The sequence below is a fragment of the Rhinolophus sinicus genome, chromosome 14, assembly GCF_057876585.1.
Source record: "Rhinolophus sinicus isolate RSI-liver-muscle chromosome 14, RSI-T2T, whole genome shotgun sequence".
Taxonomy (NCBI): domain Eukaryota; kingdom Metazoa; phylum Chordata; class Mammalia; order Chiroptera; family Rhinolophidae; genus Rhinolophus; species Rhinolophus sinicus.
The window spans coordinates 183,316,401-183,337,264 of NC_142514.1; the positions used below are offsets into that span (position 1 = coordinate 183,316,401).

The 20,864-nt window shown below is 58.5% G+C and overlaps 2 protein-coding genes across 2 annotated transcripts; both read left to right on the forward strand.

Annotated features, from left to right (window-relative positions):
• The first annotated feature begins 3,050 nt into the window (after positions 1-3,050).
• Positions 3,051-12,505, forward strand: KLC2 (kinesin light chain 2). Its single transcript, XM_019737884.3, is given in 16 exon segments — positions 3,051-3,198; positions 3,906-4,144; positions 6,433-6,663; positions 6,805-6,874; positions 7,536-7,758; positions 8,388-8,475; positions 8,591-8,692; positions 8,790-8,963; positions 9,054-9,153; positions 9,735-9,784; positions 9,893-9,960; positions 10,354-10,462; positions 10,551-10,706; positions 10,783-10,907; positions 11,100-11,157; positions 11,524-12,505. Coding segments are annotated over 15 exon segments (1,872 nt in total). The 5' UTR covers positions 3,051-3,198; positions 3,906-3,910; the 3' UTR covers positions 11,608-12,505.
• Positions 12,506-13,169: 664 nt separating this feature from the next.
• Positions 13,170-20,298, forward strand: RAB1B (RAB1B, member RAS oncogene family). The gene is made up of 6 exons (XM_019737603.3): positions 13,170-13,325; positions 14,972-15,044; positions 15,334-15,429; positions 15,543-15,638; positions 18,622-18,753; positions 18,841-20,298. The coding sequence occupies exons 1-6, from the start codon at positions 13,312-13,314 to the stop codon at positions 19,033-19,035; spliced, it is 606 nt and encodes a 201-aa protein (XP_019593162.2). The 5' UTR covers positions 13,170-13,311; the 3' UTR covers positions 19,036-20,298.
• Positions 20,299-20,864: the final 566 nt, after the last annotated feature.

Here is a 20,864-nt window from a genome sequence, read left to right on the forward strand (position 1 = left end):
CAGCAGCTGCACAGGCGGGGCAGGGGTGGGGGTACAGAACAGAGCGGATGAAGTAACAGTCCTTCCTGCGGGAGACACACGGTACAATCTTCAGAGACAAGATAAAAAGCTGGGTAGTTGAAAAGGTTTGAACATATGCAAGGTCAAGCACTGAAATCAAGAGAACAGCCTTCCCTACACCAGGCACACGGGGAGGAGCTGGGCCAGCTGCCTAAAGAGAATCTCAGAGAAACCACAAAACCTACAGGGATGTTGGCAGAAAAGCCAGAGCAAAAACCCAGCAAACCGGAGACTGAAAAATGTTCTTTCCACTTACCTGGTAAAAGATGATAAAAGGAATGTACTCCTTTATGAGACAGAGGGGACGCACAGGGAAGAAAGCAGGGGTTGTGGTTGTGTGTTTGTGCGTGGCCATGTGTGGTTTGCACCTACTTGAGCCTAAAAACACACACACGGAGGTGTGTGTGTGGCACACGGGGTTTCATTCAGTGCCTCTGGGTGAATCTGCCTGAGGCTCTGAGCAACTGTACTTTCAGGTAGGTGTGAACAAGCACTTGACTTTGGTTCTCTTGACCGCTACTCCATGAGGTCAGTCTCCCTTATCCACTGGAACAAAATGACCAGAGGTCACTGGGAGCCTGAGCTCGCCAGGAACCTCATGCAGCTGCCTTCCCCTCCCTGGGCCTCTGTGTCCTTGTAAAATAAAGCAAGGGCTTTCAACTGAGGATGAACATCATGGGCACCACGGAAGTTTTAAAATAAGAGATGCCCAGGACCCACCCTGGCACCACCGAATCCCAATCTCTAGAAAGAGAGCCTTCTAACAAAGTGTCTTTGTGAGAGATTCTGACACCCAGCCTAGTTAAGAGTAACAAAGATGCCCTGGGTTCCAGCTTCTGTTTCCTCCCTGTAGATGTGCAGGCAAGTTGGGAGGGCGATCATGAACTGATGGAGACTCCATGCCCAGAGGCAGGCTCATCACACAGCAGCCAGAGCACCTCTGGGAGATAGAGCTGAAGGACGACAGACCCCCCCCCACACACACACAAAAACACACGAAAGATTCCAATCTTCAGGACCCCAGAGGGAAACTGACAGGGGGGACCACAAGCTCTGCACTGATGCAAACCACATAATGAATGGGCACAAAAACTGGTAATAGCAGGCGCTTTTGGGCAGGGGAGCTGCATGGCTGAGGATAGTGGTCAGAAAGGAAGACCTCTATTTCGCTATAACTTGTAGATGCCTTTTGAATTTTGCATCCTATGACTGTGTTAGCTACCTTTACATCACTGGGGGAAATCATTGGCAGAAGCACAGGATCGGGGAGAAGAACCTGACTGGATACAATGGGGATGCACGCAACCTAGGGTGTCAGCTGACAAGTTTACTCTGCGCAGACAGTGTGGTGGCTGCCAGCCTGGTTTTCAAGTTCATGGTAGATAGGTGGCATAGTCATCGAGAGGGGCCCATCCCTCTGTGATCTGTGCAGATCCCTCCCTGCCGGTTCCTCAGGCCCTCGACTGAGCACCACATTCTAAGTAGTGTCTGGACTGACACGCTAAACTACACCCAGAAAGAAGAAATCAGGATGGAGAAGGGGCAGGAAACTGGGCCAGGAGTGGGTGAAAGGACAGGCAAGGAGACCATCATGGCCTCTAAATATCTTTATTGGCAAAAGGGAGCAGACTGTTCTTCCTGGAGACAGAGCTTCAGAGCACTGCAGGAAGGTCCTCTGGGGGCCATCTAAGGAACAACGTTCTAATCTTTACTCTCTTAGTAGGAGGTAGTGAGCTCCCTGTCACAGGACGAACTCGAGCTAAGGGCACCGGGCCATCTCTGTGTCAGAGATGATACCAAGGAAAGTGTGCAGGTTTTGTCCTTCGGAGTGGTTATCCTGCTGTCACCCACTAGTGACATTGACCTAGATGCCCTGCAGTGGGGGCAGTGCCAGGGTAGCCACCAATCCAGGGGTGCAGAGCACCAGACCAAAACCTAGGCCTGGCAGGGGCCTGGCAAGGCCAATAGGGGCACCCTTCTGCCCCTTTTTTAAAAACAAACGTTTACTGAATGCTGCTATGTGGCTGGCCAGGGGCTACTCTGGGAGTGGACACGATGGGCAGGGCTCGGCCTGCATTCTAGGGAGGGGACAGGAAACCCACAGGAAAAGTGTTAGAAGGGATAAATGCTACAGAGAGAATTGAATGGGTGCATGAGACGGACTGGAGGGCAGCTGTACATGGGGGGTGGGAATCAAGGAAGGGCTCTCTGAGGAGGTGACATTTCATCTGAGCCCCGAATGACATCATCGCCTTGTCTTGATCATCTCACCAAGGGCATTTGTTGTGGTGTTCCAGCACAGGTGCACGAGTCTTCGTTTTGGCAGATACCCGGCTGCCCTGTGCCACCCTTTTCTCCCTTACAGTCCGAAGCCTCCGTCCCCTCTCCCCAAGAAATAGCCCTAAGACGTTGTGAATCCCCTACAGGGTCATGGACAGCTCCGAAGGAATTGGGTGGAGGCGCAACCAGTCTCTAGAGACAAGTGAGCCTGAGGGCAGCCAGATCTGCGAGCTGTGATAACAGCAGTGACCATTGCATGAGGTCTTTGCGAGCATTCACTGAGTTAACCCACTTAAGGCACCTGACGCACATTGCTTAGAAAGTGGCAACTCCCTCAATAAACGTCCAGGGTCTCGCAGTGGACTCCGGGCCGGCTCCCTGTGCCTCAGTTTCTCACGCCTTCCTCTCTCGGTGCGGTACTGGGTGCGTTCAGGTTCACAGTCTCCTGAGCCTCTCCACAGCCCTGCAGCCTCGGGGCGCTTTACAACTGAGGAACCCGAGAACGCAGGAGCGTGGACGAGGCGGCAGGGAAGGGGCGCCTGCCGCCAGCCCACGCTCGCCCCTGGTGGTCACGCCCCTCTCCCTCGGCTGGCCACGCCCCGGCCTCCCCAACTCCTTGCCTGGAGCAGTCCCGGCTGGCGCGCTCCTTTAAGGCAGCCGGCAGGCGGAGAAGAGCGTGTTTCGCCCCCTCCGACGCCGCTGAGGTAGCAGCTTCACCTTTAAGGCGGCGCGGGGACTGTTGGGAAGGCCGGAGGGATGGAGGCGGCGGGACCCGCTCACGGCTGCTGGTCCGAGTGAAACGGGACGGGAGCCGGGGCCGGAGCGGGAGCTGGACCCGGGCCCGAGAGAGAGGCACAGGTCCGCGCGGGCCGACTGGGCCAGGAGAGGGCCTCTGGCTGGGCCTAGGGGAGGGGTGGTCGCGGGCGCGGCCTGTGGGAGGGCCAGGCCCACCCGCGGGGAGGGGGCGCGGTCCTGAGTGGCCGGGGCGGGCGTTCGGCCTTTTCAGGGGAGGGTCCACAGGGCGTTGCGCCCGCCTATGGGGAGGGTCGTCGTGGGCGGGGCCTGAGGTGACAGAGAACCCGAGACCTCAGATCTTCTAGGGGCAGCGTCTCTGCAGGGTTGGCCTGCCCACAAGGAGGGGCCCTGTGGCTCGGCCTGCCTGTTAGGTGCGGGCTGCCCTAGGGGCTGGGGCTGGATCTCCCGGAGGGGTCGGGATCTCCCGAATGACAGTGAGCCCCTAAGACCCCCGTAGGACCGTCCTCCGGCGCCCCCTGCCCTAGCTAAGAGTCCCCGGGAAAGCCCCGAGACTGGGCCGCCTAAGCTGGTCTGAGCGGGTGGTCTGGGCCGAATCCGGGTCCGGTCTCACCGCATTGCGTCTCCCGGGCCGAGACAAGCTGGGCGCGCCCCCTGTAGGTCGAGCGCGGACACGGTGCGGGCTGCCGGCTGGGGGACAGGGCACCCCGGGGATCCAGGCGTTCGGGGACCGGAGGTGTTTACCTAATCCGGGCGGACAGCGGTGTGGTCCCAGGCTCGGCACCCGCCTGCCCGCCCCCTCGCCTTCATAGGCGGCATGGCCATGGCCACGATGGTGCTTCCTCGAGAGGAGAAGCTGAGCCAGGATGAGATCGTGCTGGGCACCAAAGCAGTCATCCAAGGGCTGGAGACCCTGCGCGGGGAGCATCGTGCCCTTCTCGCTCCTTTGGTCGCTCATGAAGCCGGCGAGGCCGAGCCTGGCTCACAGGAACGCTGTGTGCTCCTGCGCCGCTCCCTGGAGGCCATCGAGCTGGGGCTTGGGGAGGCCCAGGTAGGCTGGTCTGGGGTGCTGAGGTGGGAGGTCACAGGAGGGAAGGATGGAGACTTCCAGTGAAATAGAATCAGAGCAGGGAACCGTCTGCCTCCTGGAGCCCCATGGTAGGACCCCAGTAAATATCTGTTGAAGAAATGAATGGGCTTTGGAGACTCCAGCCAGGCCTTGCCCCAGGAAAAGCCTGACCAACCTCCTCCTAGCTTCTCTGCTAGGTAGCAGAGACTGGAATAGGAGAACAAAAAGGAAATCCTTAAGGACCCCTTCCCCAGATTCATTCTTGTATTCATTCATTAATAGGTAAGTTATCAAATGCCTACTATGTGCCAGGCAATATGTTAGGTGCCAAGGATACAGGTCTGACAAAACAGATAAGATCCCTGCCCTAGTGTGTGTGGTAGGAAGACAGAAACACACATACATTTGTTACACATTGTGATAAGTTCTCCAAAGCAAAGGACGATCTTTTAATAGCTTTTAACGGGATGTCTTATCTATTGGTCAGTTAAGAATTCTGAGGAAATGACATTTAAACCAAGACCCGCAGGAAGGAATGTACCAGCCTCCAGAAAAGGGAGGAGGGTGAGAGGTTGCATGTGCAAAGGTCCTGAGGTAGGAAAGATCTTGTTGTGATGAGACAATTGAGGGAAGACCTATGTGACTGGAGCTTCATGGGGAAGGAGAGAGGGACAAAAGAGGCCTGTGGAGAAGGCAGAGGCCAGATCATGCTGCACCTTGTTTATTTGGGTTTTAGTCTCAGGCAATTGGGAAAGCTTTCGAGAGCATTAAGCAGTCAAGGGACACAGTGTGACTTAGGTTTTAAAAGTTCTCCCAGGTTGAGGTATAGGGAAGGAATTACAGTGGGTCAAGGATGGAAGCAGGTATGAGGTAGCTAGGAATCCACTGCTGGAATTCAAATTAAAAAATGGCAGCTTGGACTAAAGGGGTGGCTGTAAGGGTGGAAAGAAGGGGACCTGTTCTAGATGTCCTGGAGGTAGGTTCCAGAGGACCTGCGGATAGAGTAAGGGAGAGACAGGAAGGCAGGGTAACTCCCAGGGTTGTGGTTGGTGCAAGTTAAGGGGATGAGAGAGGCTGGATGATCAGTAGTTCTTGGCCCTCTTATGTTGGCGCTGCCAGGATAGTATGTATGTGGAGCAATTAGGCTCTGGGGGGAAGAGTCTTGGCCTTCTCGGATCTTGGCTGAGAAACTGGCTGGCTCCGTGAATCCTGGGCAGGTGGTAGCATCTTGGTTTCCTTGTCTTTAAAATAGGGATCATGCCATCTGCTGTATCTACTTCCAGGCTGTTTCGGAAATTTTTTTAAAAAGCTAGTGGTTGTAAAAACACCTGTCACTTAGGCGTTTATTAATCAACTGGAAAGCACAGGGTCCAGACTGCCTGGCCCTCTGGTTGGGCAGTGTGTTTTGGTCATTCACTTGTCAGCCAGTTAGCTGCCAGGTGCAGAGATGAACACTCAGGGGCCCCCTCCCAGTGTGTGCAGGCACTGGCACAGATGGGCAACAGGATGGCGTGGAGAGAGTGGAAGGTGCCCTGCTTTTCTGGGGCTGTGGGCATAAGAGACAAGAGGCTTCACTGCAAAAATGACCCTGAATGTAAAGGATGGAGAAAGGGTAGAGCCTGGAAGAGTCTGGAAGCTCAGGAAAGGAGTCATAGAGGTTGGGAGAGGGGTGGGGGCTGTGGCTAGGCCTCTGGGTCGCCTTACCTGCCCTTGTGGTTCCCCATACCATCCGGGGTTTTGGGATATGCACCCCTTCCCCCCAGAAGGGCAGGGGCTAATCTGGACCCTTGGCAGAAGTCAGGATGGGGTCTTTCTATGGTCCTTCAGCCATCTATCAGGAAAGTGCTATCCCTGGGGTACGGGGCAGCGTTATAGTGGCTGTGGCTGCAGGGGCTTGAGTACAACCCCCAGGAGAGAAGAGAATGGCCAGCCCGGGAAAGCTGGACCATCAATGCAGAGGACTGACTAGCTGAAGGCTCCAGAAAGGAGATGGACTTTCAGTCCAGCAGAATCGGCCTGGGAGCCTGGGGCTTCTGACCCCAGAAGGAAGGAGTTGGGGATCCCCAAGCCTCCTGCGTTCAGGTCTTGGACTAGAGTGTGTTTGGGGCCGCGGGGGAAAACTCCCTTGATGAGAGGAGAACTCCAAGGCCCTCAGCCCTGCAGCTCCTCAGGCAGGGCCGGACCTAGCCCTTCCCTGGGCCCCAGCGCCCCGGGAGGCACAGGCTGGGAGTGGACAGGGCTCCAACCCGCATCCCTGCTGGCTGCCACAGGTGATCCTGGCACTCTCGAGCCACCTGGGGGCCGTAGAGTCGGAGAAGCAGAAGCTGCGGGCTCAGGTGCGGCGCCTGGTACAGGAGAACCAGTGGCTGCGAGAGGAACTGGCAGGAACGCAGCAGAAGCTACAGCGCAGCGAGCAGGCTGTGGCCCAGCTCGAGGAGGAGAAGCAGCACTTGCTGTTCATGAGCCAGATACGCAAGCTGGACGAGGACACCTCCCCCAGTGTGAGTCCAACCATAGCCACTGCAAGGCCACCAGGCGGGGCCTGGGAGCAGGGAGGGGGACAGTGTGGCTCCCACCCAGCCACTGACACCTGGGCTACCTGGCACCTCCTTCCCTGATGCTCATCCTGTCTTCCTGCCCAGGAGGAGAAAGGGGAGGTCCCCAAAGACTCTCTGGATGACCTGTTTCCCAACGAGGAGGAGCAGAGCCCAGGTGTGGAGGGGCAGCTGGTTCTGGGGACGGGGCAGGGAGGGCTGCATGAACTCTTGGTCCCTGGGACCCACAAGTCACCAGAAACGGACCAAGTGGCTGCCATGTTCTTTCCTGCCTCGTTTCTGCTCATTACATCCCACATGTTAGAGCTTAGAGGCATGTTTTCGTGTGCATCTCTCCTGCCCGGAAGCTCTGAGGAGCAGACATCTCAGTTCAGAGCTCTGGAGCAGCCCAGCCTGGGTTCACGTCCCGCTGTGCCACTGGCTGCTCTGTGACCATTGGTCGAGTTTCTTTTCCTCTCTCGGCCTCCTCTGAGGTTTACAGGAGGATGCGTACGCAGTGCTGAGCCAGTGCTGAGCCGGGGCTCACCTTGCTGATTGTGTCAAGTGCATATCACAGCCTCCCTCTGCAGCTGAGGATGCTAAGGCTCACAGCTCAGGTGGTTTGCTCTAGGACACACAGCTTAAAGCATTGGAGCTGGGACACCCCCCACTCTTTCTAGGGAGTGACTAGACCCACTCTACAGATGGAAAAACCGAGGCAGAATAGTTCATGACTTGCCCAGGGCCACATGTCGGGTGGGTCAAAGGCATGGCTAGCATGTACCAGCCCAGCCCAGGGGGCAGTTGGTATATCTGATCTCCTGCCCTTGAACTTGCAGCCCCCAGCCCTGGAGGAGGGGATGTGGCTGCCCAGCATGGGGGCTATGAAATCCCGGCCCGGCTCCGCACCCTGCACAACCTAGTGATCCAGTACGCCTCGCAGGGCCGCTATGAGGTGGCCGTGCCACTCTGCAAGCAGGCACTCGAAGACCTGGAGAAGACATCAGGCCACGACCACCCCGATGTGGCTACCATGCTGAACATCCTGGCCCTGGTCTATCGGTGAGGCGCCTCTGGCCACAGCCTCCAGCCCTGGGTCAGAAACCCTCAGTGTTTGCTTTGGGCCAGGACTCGGGCTCCTCTGGGCAGTCGGGCAACAGAGAGAGGAGCTTGTGTCCAGAGGGGTCTGAGCCTGCATGGGCCTGGGCTACACACGTGAATAAGCCTCCATCCAGTGGAGGAGAAGGGTTTGTACATAACCAGGGAGGGGACAGCACCTGAGGACTCAGGCACTGGGGCGGGGGGGGAGTTACACATCTGTAGGCATTCGGGCTTGAGGAGGGTCTTTGGTGAAAGATGAGTTTGCCCAGGACACAGGATTGGGCAAGTTTTCCTTGGCAGAAAGAGCAGCATGAGCAAAAGCACTGGGAAACAGAACAGGGTGCACGGGGCATGAGGTGGTGGTGGGGGGACTGGAGGGATCTGCCTCATACCCCAGCACTGCATGCCCTGGGGTGTGAGTGAACGACCCAAAGCCCCCCGAGCTCCTAGAGGGCAGGTGCTGACCAGGTCTCCCCACGCTCTGGGTCATAATCATGCCTACTCAGCAAACACAGGAGGCGTGACCGTGGGATCAGTCCCCTGGGGCAGGGCCAGAGGCCAGCCCTCACCGTGCTTCTGCCTGCCCCCAGGGACCAGAACAAGTACAAGGAGGCTGCCCACCTGCTCAATGATGCCCTGGCCATCCGCGAGAAGACGCTGGGCAAGGACCACCCAGCTGTGAGTGAGGGTGGGTGGAGGTGAAGGCTGCCACTGCCCTGTGTAGCTATAAGGTCCCAGAGCCTCTGCCCAACAGGGCCCTGGGTCACAGGGGCTCCGTTCTTTCACCCCCCAGGTGGCGGCAACATTAAACAACCTGGCGGTTCTATACGGCAAGCGGGGAAAGTACTAGGAGGCCGAGCCACTATGCAAGCGGGCCCTGGAGATCCGGGAGAAGGTTGGGGCAGGCAGGGCTTGGCAGGCCGGGCAGGCTGGGCAGGCGGGGGGCCTAGGCCGACCCTGAAGCCAGCCACTGGTTCCCGCTCCCATCCCAGGTCCTGGGCAAGTTTCATCCAGATGTGGCCAAGCAGCTGAGCAACCTGGCCCTGCTGTGCCAGAACCAGGGCAAAGCTGAGGAGGTGGAATACTACTACAGGCGGGCACTGGAGATCTACGCCACACGCCTGGGGCCTGACGACCCCAACGTGGCCAAGACCAAGAACAACCTGGTACCCTGGGCCAGGGGGCTGCAGGGAGGAAGGAAAGAACAGCACCCAGCTGCCTGCATCCTACTCATCCTCTGACCCCTGCCCTTCCAGGCCTCCTGCTACCTGAAGCAGGGCAAGTACCAGGACGCAGAGACGCTGTACAAGGAAATCCTCACCCGTGCTCACGAGAAGGAGTTTGGCTCTGTCAATGGTGAGTCATGGCTGCCATGTGGCCCAGCTCACCCAGCACAGGCTCACTCAGCCGTCAGCATCCACGGCAGCTGGGCAGGCCCTCATGCCTGGGGTCGGGCTGGTCCCCAGCCACTCGTGTGCACACGCGACATGCACACAAACCTGGGCCCTGCCCGTGCCATGTACACCCTTTGCCTACCCCATGACTTTCTCTACTGCTGCTCACCGTGAGGGCCCAGCGCAAATGTCTCCCCCTTTGGGAGGCTACCTTCTGGCCCCGATGGTCAGTCATTTCCTGCTCTGGGATCCCTCAGCCTGACCCATCATTCATGCCCAGCTCATGTCTCAGGCTCTGGACTTAAGGGGTCTAAAGGTCTATTCCCCCTAGCCCCTCAAGCACAGAGCTGGGCCACAGTCATCTCGGTTCCAGAGGAGGGTCAGTAATGTTTCGGGCCTGTTCCTTGTTCGTTCATTCAACAAAGCCCAACTCTATTCCTTTCTGGGTACCTCTGACCCCCTCTCTAGACCCCAATCTTATGTCAAGCTCAACCAGGAGAGGCCTATATGGGAGGCTGGTGACAGCCCCCTTTCTCTCCCCAGGGGACAACAAGCCCATCTGGATGCACGCAGAGGAACGGGAGGAGAGCAAGGTAGCTCTGTGTGGCAGGGAGGGGGGGGTGTACAGAGGAAGGTGAAGCTGGGGGTGTGTAGTGGGGGCGCCTTCTCCTCCTACCTCCCCTGACCATTCTTTCCCCCAGGATAAGCGCCGGGATAGCACCCCGTATGGGGAATATGGCAGCTGGTACAAGGCCTGTAAAGTAGACAGGTGAGGACAGCGGGGCAAGTAGCGGGGAAATATATCGTGGGTGGGGCTGAGGCCAGGGTGCACACTTCCCACTGCCTACCCCCCGGACTACGCTCTTCTCTATCCGCTTTCTTTTAAGACCTGGGTCATAGGCCCCCTGTCCCAAAATGGCTGTCCTGGTTATCTCGCTCTTGGGTCTCCCAGCTTTTAGTGGCAATATCCCACTTAGGGCTCTGGGGCCAGGTCCCCAGCCCTGGGGTGATTCCAAGACGAGAGTGCAGTGGGGCCTAGAACAGGGGCGAGATTCTCCTTCTCCAGATGGGTCATTAGAGTCCCATGTGGGCTGGATGCGAGGATAGGCCCTGGTTCCTGGGCATCACAGAGTTTGAGACTATCCCACTGTCCTGTCCACAGCCCCACTGTAAACACCACCCTGCGCAGCTTGGGGGCTCTGTACCGGCGCCAGGGTAAGCTAGAAGCTGCGCATACACTGGAGGACTGCGCCAGCCGCAGCCGCAAGCAGGTGGGCCACAGACATGAGGGGAGTGGGCAGGGACCCGCGTGGCCCTGTGTGTTTCAATCAGAGCCTGATGTGCCCTCTCCTTCCTCAGGGCCTGGACCCTGCAAGCCAGACCAAGGTGGTGGAACTGCTGAAAGATGGCGGTGGGCGGGGAGACCGCCGTGGCGGCCGAGATGTGGTCGGAGGTACGGGGGCTCGGTCTGAGTCTGACGTCGAGGAGGCAGGGCCTGCAGCTGAGTGGAGCGGGGTGAGTCTAGGGGCTGGGGTGGGCCAGGGGGCTGTGTAGCCATCAAGGCCTAGAGACAAACGTGTCCACCCCCCAGGACGGCAGTGGCTCCTTGCGGCGCAGTGGCTCCTTTGGGAAGCTCCGAGATGCCCTGAGGCGCAGCAGTGAGATGCTGGTGAAGAAGCTGCAGGGCGGTGGCCCGCAGGAATCCCCCAACCCCAGGTCAGCCTCTGAACCGATGAGCCCCTCCAGGGTGAGCCTCTCATGAACTCACCCTACAAGCCACCAACCCCAGATGAGCTCCTGACCCAGGGCGAACTCCCTCATCTCCCATCCGCCTCCCTCCCCAGCCCCAACCTGACCATCATCTCCCAGTTCTACCACGGACAAATCCCGGCCTTCCTTTCCCCTCAGGATGAAGCGGGCCAGTTCCCTCAACTTCCTCAACAAGAGTGTGGAAGAGCCAGTCCAGGTATGGGTGGGTGGGTGTCAGGGCACTGGGCAGCTGAGGCCCAGGGCCCAAGGCCTGCATGTCGCGTGTACGTGCCCAGCTTCTCCTCAAAGCATGTCTCTTCATCCAGCAACATTTCCTGTCTCCGTCCAGGCCTGGCTTTGGGCTGGACACTGGAAAGACAAATGAGGGAAACCCAAATGGGTGGCCATGCAAGTGGCCAGTGCCAACAGTCACTGTGGAGGTGTGTGGAAGTGTTAAAGAGTACCGGGTGGGCTGTGGGCCAGGCTCAGGGACTCTGGCTGGTCAGTCCCCTTCCCCTTCCGACCAGGGAAGCACAGACTGGCAGCAGCATGAGGCTGAGCCAGCTGCTCCCTCTGCCCACAGCCTGGAGGCACAGGCCTCTCTGACAGCCGCACCCTCAGCTCCAGCTCCATGGACCTCTCCCGACGAAGCTCCCTGGTGGGCTAATACTGATGGGGCAATTGGTCTCCAGAGCCTCCACCCGGCACTGCCCCCACCCCCAGCCCTGCGCATGGGCCTGCTGCTTGCCCCGCCTGTCTCTCCCAGGGACCCCTGTCTTTTCTGTTCAATCTCAGGGTAACCTCCTTCCTTGTCATCTCAGCCTGAGCCCTGGAGGTTGGGCCTGCCCCGCTCCAGCTCTACCCCTTATTTATTCCTTCCAGCAGGGCCTCCTCTTTCCTAGGTTCAGGGCCAGCGCGAGGGGCTGGCCGGGGTCTTCCAGGTAGAGACTCAGTGGCCCACCCTCCCCAGACCCCGGAGCCAAGAACACTAAGCACCTGCCATCCCGTCCGCACCCCGGTCCTTCCCGGCCGTTGCTTCTGTATATAGAGAAATAAGTTATTGGCCGCGCCCCTCCCCTCAGTCCACTGTACTGCCCGGGCCTCCCCTCCCTGCCCTTCTCTAGTGGTACCGCCCAGGCCTTAATCACCCCTATTCCGCGCGGTGGTATCTTCCAGGCTCCACAACACATCTTTGGGGGGCCTTCCCAAAGGGTTCCCTGGGCTTTCTCGCGCTCCTCCCGGCCTCTGAGGGGTGCTCCCAGCCCCACCACTGTCCTGTGCCCCAGGACGGAGAGCCCTCCCCTTGCCCGTCTCCTTACCGCCGGGCCCTGCCCTGCATCCCGGCCTTATGCACTGCCCCTCCCACCCGACCCCGCCCCACCACGGCCTGATCCCGCCCCGGGCACTGCCCGTGGTGCCATCCAGCCATGCCTCCCACGCCTGCAGCTTCTCGCGAGGGGCAGTGATGCCCCACCCCTGTGATAGGAGGGGCTGCCCAAGTTGGGGGGTAAGGTGGTCGCTCTCTATTTTCAAATGCTGTAGAAATAAAGACGGTTTGAATCTGAGCCAGGCTTGTTTTGGGGCTGAGGCCAAGGGTTCCCAGCGTCTCTAGTTTGGGGGTGGGGTCGGGAAAGGCTGCGAGTGGGGCGTGTGTGTGTGTGTGTGTGTGTGTGTGTGTGTGTGTCTCTGTCTCTCCACGTCCTGTCCCTTGCAACTGGAGCCCAGATTCTCCTAACCCGGAATTGTTTGGGAGCCCCACAGGTTCAGGATCTAATAAGCTTCATCTCAGGTTCTATAGACCGTGCAGGCTTTGAGCTCTGTCCCTCACTAAGTTGACCTTGAGCGGGTTACCGACTCGATTTTTTCATATACTTTAAAATGTATGACGACACCTGGAGCTTGTGGCTGTGAGTTAGGAGCGCCAGCACCCTGGATAAATGAACTTTTACTAATGTTCATAACTCTGGGTGTTGGGAAGGTAGGGATAACTACCTCTGTCAGATGTGAAACGTATCAACCCCGGCCCTAAATTGAGCTCCCAACCGTGCGTGAGCGGTCAGATTCCAGAGCGCAGTCCTCAAGCTCAGGTACGTCCAGGAAGCGAACTACCAGCCCCAGAAAGCAATGCGCGGCGATGATGGGGAGTGGGTTTTCCGAGCTGCGGGCTCTTCAGTTTACGCATGCGCAGCCGGGGTGTATTTGACAATGTGAGGAGACTACAAGTTCCGAGAAGCTAAGCAGCGAGGCCACAGTCGATACGTTTGCGCCTGCGCGCTGCGGGCGGGGCTTCTGGGGCGGAGCGGCCACCATCTTGGAACGGGAGGCGGAGCAGAGCCGACTAGGAGCGACCGAGCGGGCCGCCGCTGCCGCCATGAACCCCGAATAGTGAGTGAGCCCCGCCCGCGCCGTCCGGCGCAGCCTCGATCCCGAGTACCGGGCTGTACACTTATCGGGGTTGTCCAGCCCGGGTCAGGACTGCGCGGCGCCCCCACATCCGGGTCCCTCTTCCTCTGACCCCCCCCCCCACATCCGGGTCCTGCCCCTCCCCCGGGGACCCCAGGACCCCAGCTCCACACCCCGAGATCTTGAACGCTGGACCCAGAGACTGCGACCCTGAGGGGCGCCACTTGGAGCCCGAAGCGCCGACCCTACCAGGCCTTATTGGTCAGGTGACCCCGCAGCCCCGGTCTCTCCAGGCCTCAGTTTCCCCACTTGCTGGTTGAGAGTGGTGGTCTGGGTACTGACAACGGTCTCAGCTTTATGGAGCCCGTCACCAGATAGTTCCTGATCTCAGTCCAGACGTGGGCCCTTTAGGTCGGGCCGTAAATCTTTCAGTTCTTCCCGGTTCTCCCGGAATCCGGTTCCTGGGGGCAGCCCAGGGGCTGGTTGACGCGGGAGGCGCCGCTCGGTATCTCTCCCGCAGGTCCTCCCCTCCTGGGCTGCCGCTTTGCCCCTTGCCTGGATCAAGTTGCCCGCCGTGGGCCCCTTCCCGTCCTCTGTTTACCTTTGCTCAGGCCCCCAGCGCCACCGTCACACCCCTTCCCTTTGCTGTCATACTGCTGATGAAGTTTAGATGAATGTGGCATTTGCTTACCCCGTTCCAGTGGGATTCTCTGTTCCTCTCCTCACTTCTTGGTCACTCCCCCTATGGGTAGGTGGCCCACATCTCTGCCCCAGACTTCCCATTGACAGTTTTTCCCAAGTGCCCAGTTATCATCCTGCTCCTCTTCCTCTTCCTCTTCCTCCTCCAGGCCTCAGATTCCCTTGGGGCAGGGTGAAGCTCTGAGCTGGATTCTAAGGGGGAACAGAGAAGGGAGCTGACAGACTCTCACAGAGACTTGGGAGTCTGAACCTGGTTTCCAGTCTTAAAGTTAGAAGCTGTGTAAACTTAGGGCAAGTCACTTCCTTTCTCTGATCTCTGGTTTCCTTATTTGTTGGGAATAACAACACCCATTTCATTGGACTGTTGTGAGGCTTAAATGAGATGATGCCCTGAAGTATTTAGCACAGGGTCGGGCACGAGTAGGAATGCAGTACATTTTAAGTGATTGTTATTTGTTAACCACCTCTTCTTCGAGACTCCCTACCAGGCTCTTCACATAGATGATCACTTAGTAAGTTCTAGGCCGGGCCCTGACTCCCACTTCTGGGGCTTCCCCTGCCAAGGCAGGTGCACCTCAGGGCAGTGTAGTCGGATGGGTTCCCTATATGGCTCCTACCGGGCCGAGACCATGATGCCTGTCAGGAATGGGTAAGATACCCCGCGCTGCCACCTAGCTCATTGTGATCCTCAGCAAGTCATGTCCCTTTCTGTGCCTCAGTTTCCTTCTCTGTAAAGTGGGGATTCATAATCAGGCCTTTTGGGGGTGGTCAGCTTGCTCCTCCCAAAACTTGTGGGAGGATCTTGTGAGTGTGTGCGTACTGTAAACCCAGGCACCCCTTAATGCCGGAGAGTGCTATAGCTGGGACTCCAGGACGATGGTGGGAGGGCTCCCTGCCTTCCTTCATGCTTCCTGGTCTTTTCTCTCCAGTGACTACCTGTTCAAGCTGCTTTTGATTGGTGACTCGGGCGTGGGCAAGTCATGCTTGCTCCTGCGGTTTGCTGTGAGTAAGAAGCCTCCCATACTATCCATCTGGGGTCCTGGCTGGTGGCTGGAGGGAGAGGGTGCAACCCAGAGCCCGGTAGTAGCAAGAACTGGGGACCAAGGATGAAGTTGCAGGACCTGCCGGCACCGTAACTGACTGAACAAGGGCACCTGGCCGGCCAGTTAGGTGCTGAGACCTGTTGCTCAGCAGTTAGGAGCTTTGCTGGAGCAGGACACTTAAGGGAGGTGTTCCGGTGGGGCCTCAAGCCTGTTCACTCAGGCCATTTCCCTGGCCCCCGGTCTTCCAGGATGACACGTACACAGAGAGCTACATCAGCACCATTGGGGTGGACTTCAAGATCCGAACCATTGAGCTGGATGGCAAAACCATCAAACTTCAGATCGTGAGTGTCGCGCTTCCCAGCATTCCTGGTGCAGAGGCGTCCACCTTGAGCAGGGAGGGGCTCTGGGCATGGAGCCCAGGGCTGACCTGCGCTTCTCTGCTCCTGTCTCGTAGTGGGACACAGCTGGTCAGGAGCGGTTCCGGACCATTACTTCCAGCTACTACCGGGGGGCGCACGGCATCATTGTGGTGTATGACGTCACTGACCAGGTATTCCTGGGCTCCCCTTCCTCAGCTTTGCCTCCACAGCCTCGGGTCTTTGGCTCTTGCTTCTTTTTCCTCTTCCCGTCCTCTCTTCTGAATGCGGCCTAGAAAGGAGATTGGACTTGGACTTGTTTCACCAGGAGGGAAACAGCACAGAAACGGGTCCTCCCGGCCCTGCTGCAGGGTGGTGGCAGAGCCAGGCTTCGCGCCTCCCCACCAAACACGCCACCTTATTTTAGGCCTTCTAGACACCTGTGTTTTGGAGGCGTCTAATCAGTTGATTGGTTGCTGTGCTGGGCCCATGGCCTCCTGTGTGAAGACACTGGAGAAGCAGTTAGAGGGCCTCAGACAAGAAGCGAGGGCGCCCTGCACTCTGGGCCCTGTGTGAGCAGGAGTCTGGGAGCCCTATGTCTGCTGTGGCAGCATCAGTCACGAGCCATTGGCAGGAGTGGTGATTTCAACAACCAGAAACAGCCCCGCCGATACTGTGTATACAGTTTCCAGAACCTGCTGCAGCCTTTCGAAATTCATAACACTCTTAAGAGGTCTGCATTATGTTCCCATTTCACAGTTGAGGAGGTGGGTCAGAGAGGTGAGGAGACTTGCTCAGAGCCCTGCAACTGGTTAAGAGACAGAAAGAAAGCCGAGGCCTCCTGATTCGACGTGCTTTGTTCTTTCTACCAAACCTTGTTGCTTAATGGGGCTCTGAGGACATGGTGGTGTTTACATCAGCTCCAGCCAGGAGGAGTCCCTGCCCTAAGGGGCAGCTGGGCTCTTTGGCTCACCAAGGACTCATGATGCCTCCTGGACAACAAGCTGGGTGAACTCTGCTCCACTCAAAGGTCACCGAGGACCTCTAACTGCCAAATCCTGTGACCTCATTTCAGTTCTCGCCCCGATCGACCTCTCGTGGCTTTAACTCCGTCTTTCCTCTCCTTGAAAAGCTCACTGTCTCCAGCTCTCCCCACTCCTGCTGCATTCGATTCTCTTTTCAGTAGCTTTTCACAGGTTTGTCCTGTCCTGACCCCCATAACCCCATATTTTATGCCTCCTGCCCCTGCCCCAGGCCGCCTCCTGACTCTCCGTCACGGTTCTGGCCACTTTGTGCTTTGGCTTCTGTCTTATGTTCTGCGATTCTCACGTCTGAACGGCTATCACTATGGTTCTTTTTCTCGGTGTCCTCCATTTCCACTGGTACCTTATGTCTGCATTAATTCTCATATTCACAATACGACCCAGGAAACTGGGTCCCCATTTTCCTGGAAGGGAAACATGCTCGGAGAGGTTAAGGAACTTGCCATTGGTCTCACAGCCAGGAAAGGTGAAGCCAGGATTGGAGCCCACTTCTTGGCTTCCAAGCTCACCCCTTCGTGCTCTCAGACCATCTGCAGAACGCAGCGTTTCCAGCACTGGCCCCACCATCTCTTCCCCAGACTGGCTCTCTCCTCGCTGTCGGCCTGACTAGAAAACTCCCCCCCCCCCCCAATCCAGTCAGTCCCAGGTCCCCTCTGTTCTCCCCCGTCAGCTCTCTCCAATCTGTCCCCTCATAATAATAGCTGTGATGAGGATAATAGCAGCTCCTTCTAATTAAACACTTGTTAGGAGACAGGCCTACATTCATTATCTGCTCACAACAGCCCCACCGGGAGGTACTGTTTTGTAGAAGTGAGGAAACTGAGCCTCAGGTCACATGACATATCTAGGGTCACACAGTAAAAGGCAGAGCCGGGCCTTCACGCATGGGGGTCTGGCTGAGTCCGGTGCTCTTTCTGCCTCATTCCCTGGCTCGGGGCACCTCTTCTTTTCCCTGGATTAGTCCAGCCACCTCCCACTTGGGCTCCATCTTCTTGCTGCTCTGATCTGGCTTCCACTCCTGCCAGGACTGTCTTCCCGGAACACAGGTGTGTTCCTGCTGCCCCAGCCCCTGGCTGTGTGCACGCTCCTCCATGCTCTGGCCTGCCTCCCCGCCCCGTCCTTCCCTGTCAGGTTCCGTGTCCCAGCAACATTCAGTTTGCCCCACTCTCCAGAGACGCCACGCTCCTCTCGTTCTGTGACCTGTCATCTCCTCCACTGGCTCCCAGCCAGAGGTCAGCTGAGCCTCCCTGGGCCGAGGTGGGCCTGGAGTTCCGCGGCTCCTGCCTCTGTCACTGCAGCACTGCTCACTCTGTCTCGCCATCGTATATGTCCTGGGCTCGTCCTCCCTGTCCTGAGGGCTTTAGGGCAGGGCCCAGGTAGCGTTGCCACCTTTGTCCCTAGTGCCCAGCCCGGGACATGGCAGGAGGTGGAAGTGGGAACCCTGGTGACATCGCCAGGCCTCTGGTTCCTAAGAAGGGAAAGTGGCTCTAGCTCCAGCATGTTCCTCAAAGTTCTGTGCTTTGTCCACATGCCCGGGGCCTGGGGGGGCGGGGGAGGATGGCAAGCTGCCAGGACTGCCAGGCCAAGTGAGGCTGTTGGTGCCGGAAGTTGGACGAATGTTAGGCCTATTCCCAAGATGCCTGTCTTCCTCAGAGGGCAGGGTCTCCTCTGCAAGGACCCTTCACCTGCCACTGAGCTCCAAGACTTCAAACCTTAAAGGGACACTGAGGCCACTGTGAGAACTTTGTGACTCTTGCTAACCTGTTATCCTTTGTTTCTGTCTATCCCTCTGGCTCGTCTTGTCTTCTGATGCCATGTGCTCCCTATATGTGGTTAATGAAGCCTTTTCTGTGTCTCAGGGAGCCTTCGCAGGAAGCGGAGCTGGCTGCCGCTGAGGCCCAGGCTACTCAGTCGTTGGGCCTGCTGGCAGACAGCTGGAGCTGGGCTGGGGCTTGCTTTTCGGGTCTCCGACAGAAGAGTGCAGGGAGGAGAGCTAAGCCTGGAGGAGGGTGCTTCCTCTGGGTCCCTGAGCTCAGGGATCAGCCCCTTCTCTCCAAAGCCCCTCTTCTCCAGGCTTAGGGTAGGGGTGGGAGGTGGTGGAAGCAAAGTTAACTTTTGACGCTGGCCCCTCTAGGAATCCTATGCCAACGTGAAGCAGTGGCTACAGGAGATCGACCGCTATGCCAGCGAGAATGTCAATAAGCTCCTGGTGGGCAACAAGAGTGACCTCACCACCAAGAAAGTGGTGGATAACACCACCGCCAAGGTGAGCGGGGCCTGGGTAGGCCTCCCAGGGCGGACTGGGGCCTACTGTCCCTTACCCCTCACCCCTCCTCCTCTTTCCTCTTGTCAGGAGTTTGCGGACTCTCTGGGCATTCCCTTCCTGGAGACCAGTGCCAAGAACGCCACCAACGTTGAGCAGGCCTTCATGACCATGGCTGCTGAGATCAAAAAGCGGATGGGGCCTGGGGCTGCCTCGGGGGGTGAGCGGCCCAACCTCAAGATTGACAGCACCCCTGTGAAGCCGGCTGGTGGCGGCTGTTGCTAGGAGGGGCCCGGCCCGTGGGGTGGGACAGGAGGGGGCACCTTCTTCAGATGATGCCCCTGGAAGGGGGCAGGAGGTGCCGCCCTCTCCTGGGGCATTTGAGTCTGTGGCTTTGGGGTGTCCTGAGCTCCCCAGCTCCCTCAGGCCCATCTGCCTGCCGCCCTGACCCCCGGTTCTGTCAGGGCCCCCAAGAGAGGACACCCAGGACCCGTGGCTGGAGTGGGGGTGGGGCCTGCTCTGCTGCTGCCTCTAGGTGACTAAAAGATAGCCCACCACACACCTTTCTTTGGGATGAGGGCTCCTCTGTCTGTCTGCCTCCCTCTGCTCCCCGTGTATGCTGCAGGGGGTTTCTCTCCGTACCTTTCTTCCTTTGCTCCCTGACGTGCCCTTCCCCAAGAGCTGACGGCTTCCCTGGCCTCCACTGCCCCTGGCTGAAATCAGCACCCAGGGACAGGATGGGACCAGGGGATTCAGGACCTGGGATCCAGGGCCCTGGGCCAGACCTCAGGACGGGCATGGGGGCCACGGCAGCCCAGCAGCCCACCCTTTCCCCTCCTACCTCCCCTGCCACGCTTCCCACACTCACAGCTCGAGCCGTCCAGCTGCGGTGGGGTCTGAGCACATTTAGGGCAGGTGGGCGGGCAGCCACGCTGGGCCTGTGTGTTGAGCCCGGAGGGAGCCTGCTGCCACCCCCTGCCCTGCCCCAGCCAGGCCCATGTGCTGCCTGCCTACCGTGCCCCTCCTTTGTCCCCAAGGCAGGCGGAGGCGGAAGGCCCACCGTGCCAGAGGCCGGGCAACCAGCCTTAACCCTCACTCTGCCAGCACCACCTCCCTTTCCCCGAGGCAGCACATCTGGCTTTTTCTCCCCCCTTCCTTGGAGCCTACGAGGGCAGATCCTCATCCCTTCGCTACTTCTCCTCTGGGGAATGTGGGTGCAACCCAGGGTTGGGGGCCGCTTCGCTCCCCCCTCCCCCCCAGGATCCTAGCCTCCAGCCCTCCAGCACAGCTTCCTGCAAAAAACCAAACCTTTGGTCTCTACCTGAGAAGCCATGCCCCTTGTGCTGTCTTGCCTCTCCCACCTGTGCCCTGCCCTCCAGCTTGTATTTAAGTCCCTGGGCTGCCCCTTGGGGTGCCCCCCACTCCCAGGTTCCCCTCTGGTGTGATGTCAGGCATTTTGCAAGGAAAAGCCACTTGGGGAAAGACAGAAAGGACAAAAAAAATAAATTTCCACTGGCCCTCGGGTGAGCCGAGGGTTTTTGCAAGGAAGTTGTGGTGGTTGAGTGTGGTCTGTGGTGGGAGCCGCTTTGGGGTGGGGAGGATGGAAGTAGGGCCTTGGGCCTGGCGGGCTGCACAGGGGTCTTGGCTTGGGCTGTGTCCTAGGGTTGCTGTCGACAGCCCTTGACCCACTTCCTGAAGCCAGGAGAGCTGCCTGCTTGTGCTGTGGTCTGTCCCCCTGGGGCCCAGCACGGTTCCGGCAGGCAAAGAGGCAGGCGGCCATCAGCGAGTACCTGGTGAGCTGTCGCTAACACCCACACAAGCACAGGATGTGAAGTTGGGCTGCAGCAGGGAGGGGACAGACATTGTGCCCCATGGCGCCTGGCCCGCATCCCCTCCATCCCTCTGCTTAAGCCCCTTCTCCCGGCTTCACTGTGGGTTCAAGCCCGGTGTCGCAGGCCCCTGGGACAGTGACAGTGCTTCCAACTCAAGACCTCTTAGTCCGGCCTCCCGGCTGTAAGGAAGGCAGTGGGTGAGGGCAGGCTTGTGTGCCCGTCCGAGTGGACCGAGTGTGAGTGTGGCTGTAGTGGGTTCGTCGTGTGACGCCGTGTACAGGG

Bases quoted from the DNA above. Each gene is read 5' to 3' on its own strand.
- RAB1B (XM_019737603.3), top strand. The intron at 15,045-15,333 runs GTGAGTAAGAAG...CCGGTCTTCCAG, and splicing joins GCTTGCTCCTGCGGTTTGCT to GATGACACGTACACAGAGAG. The intron at 15,639-18,621 runs GTATTCCTGGGC...TGGCCCCTCTAG, and splicing joins TGTATGACGTCACTGACCAG to GAATCCTATGCCAACGTGAA.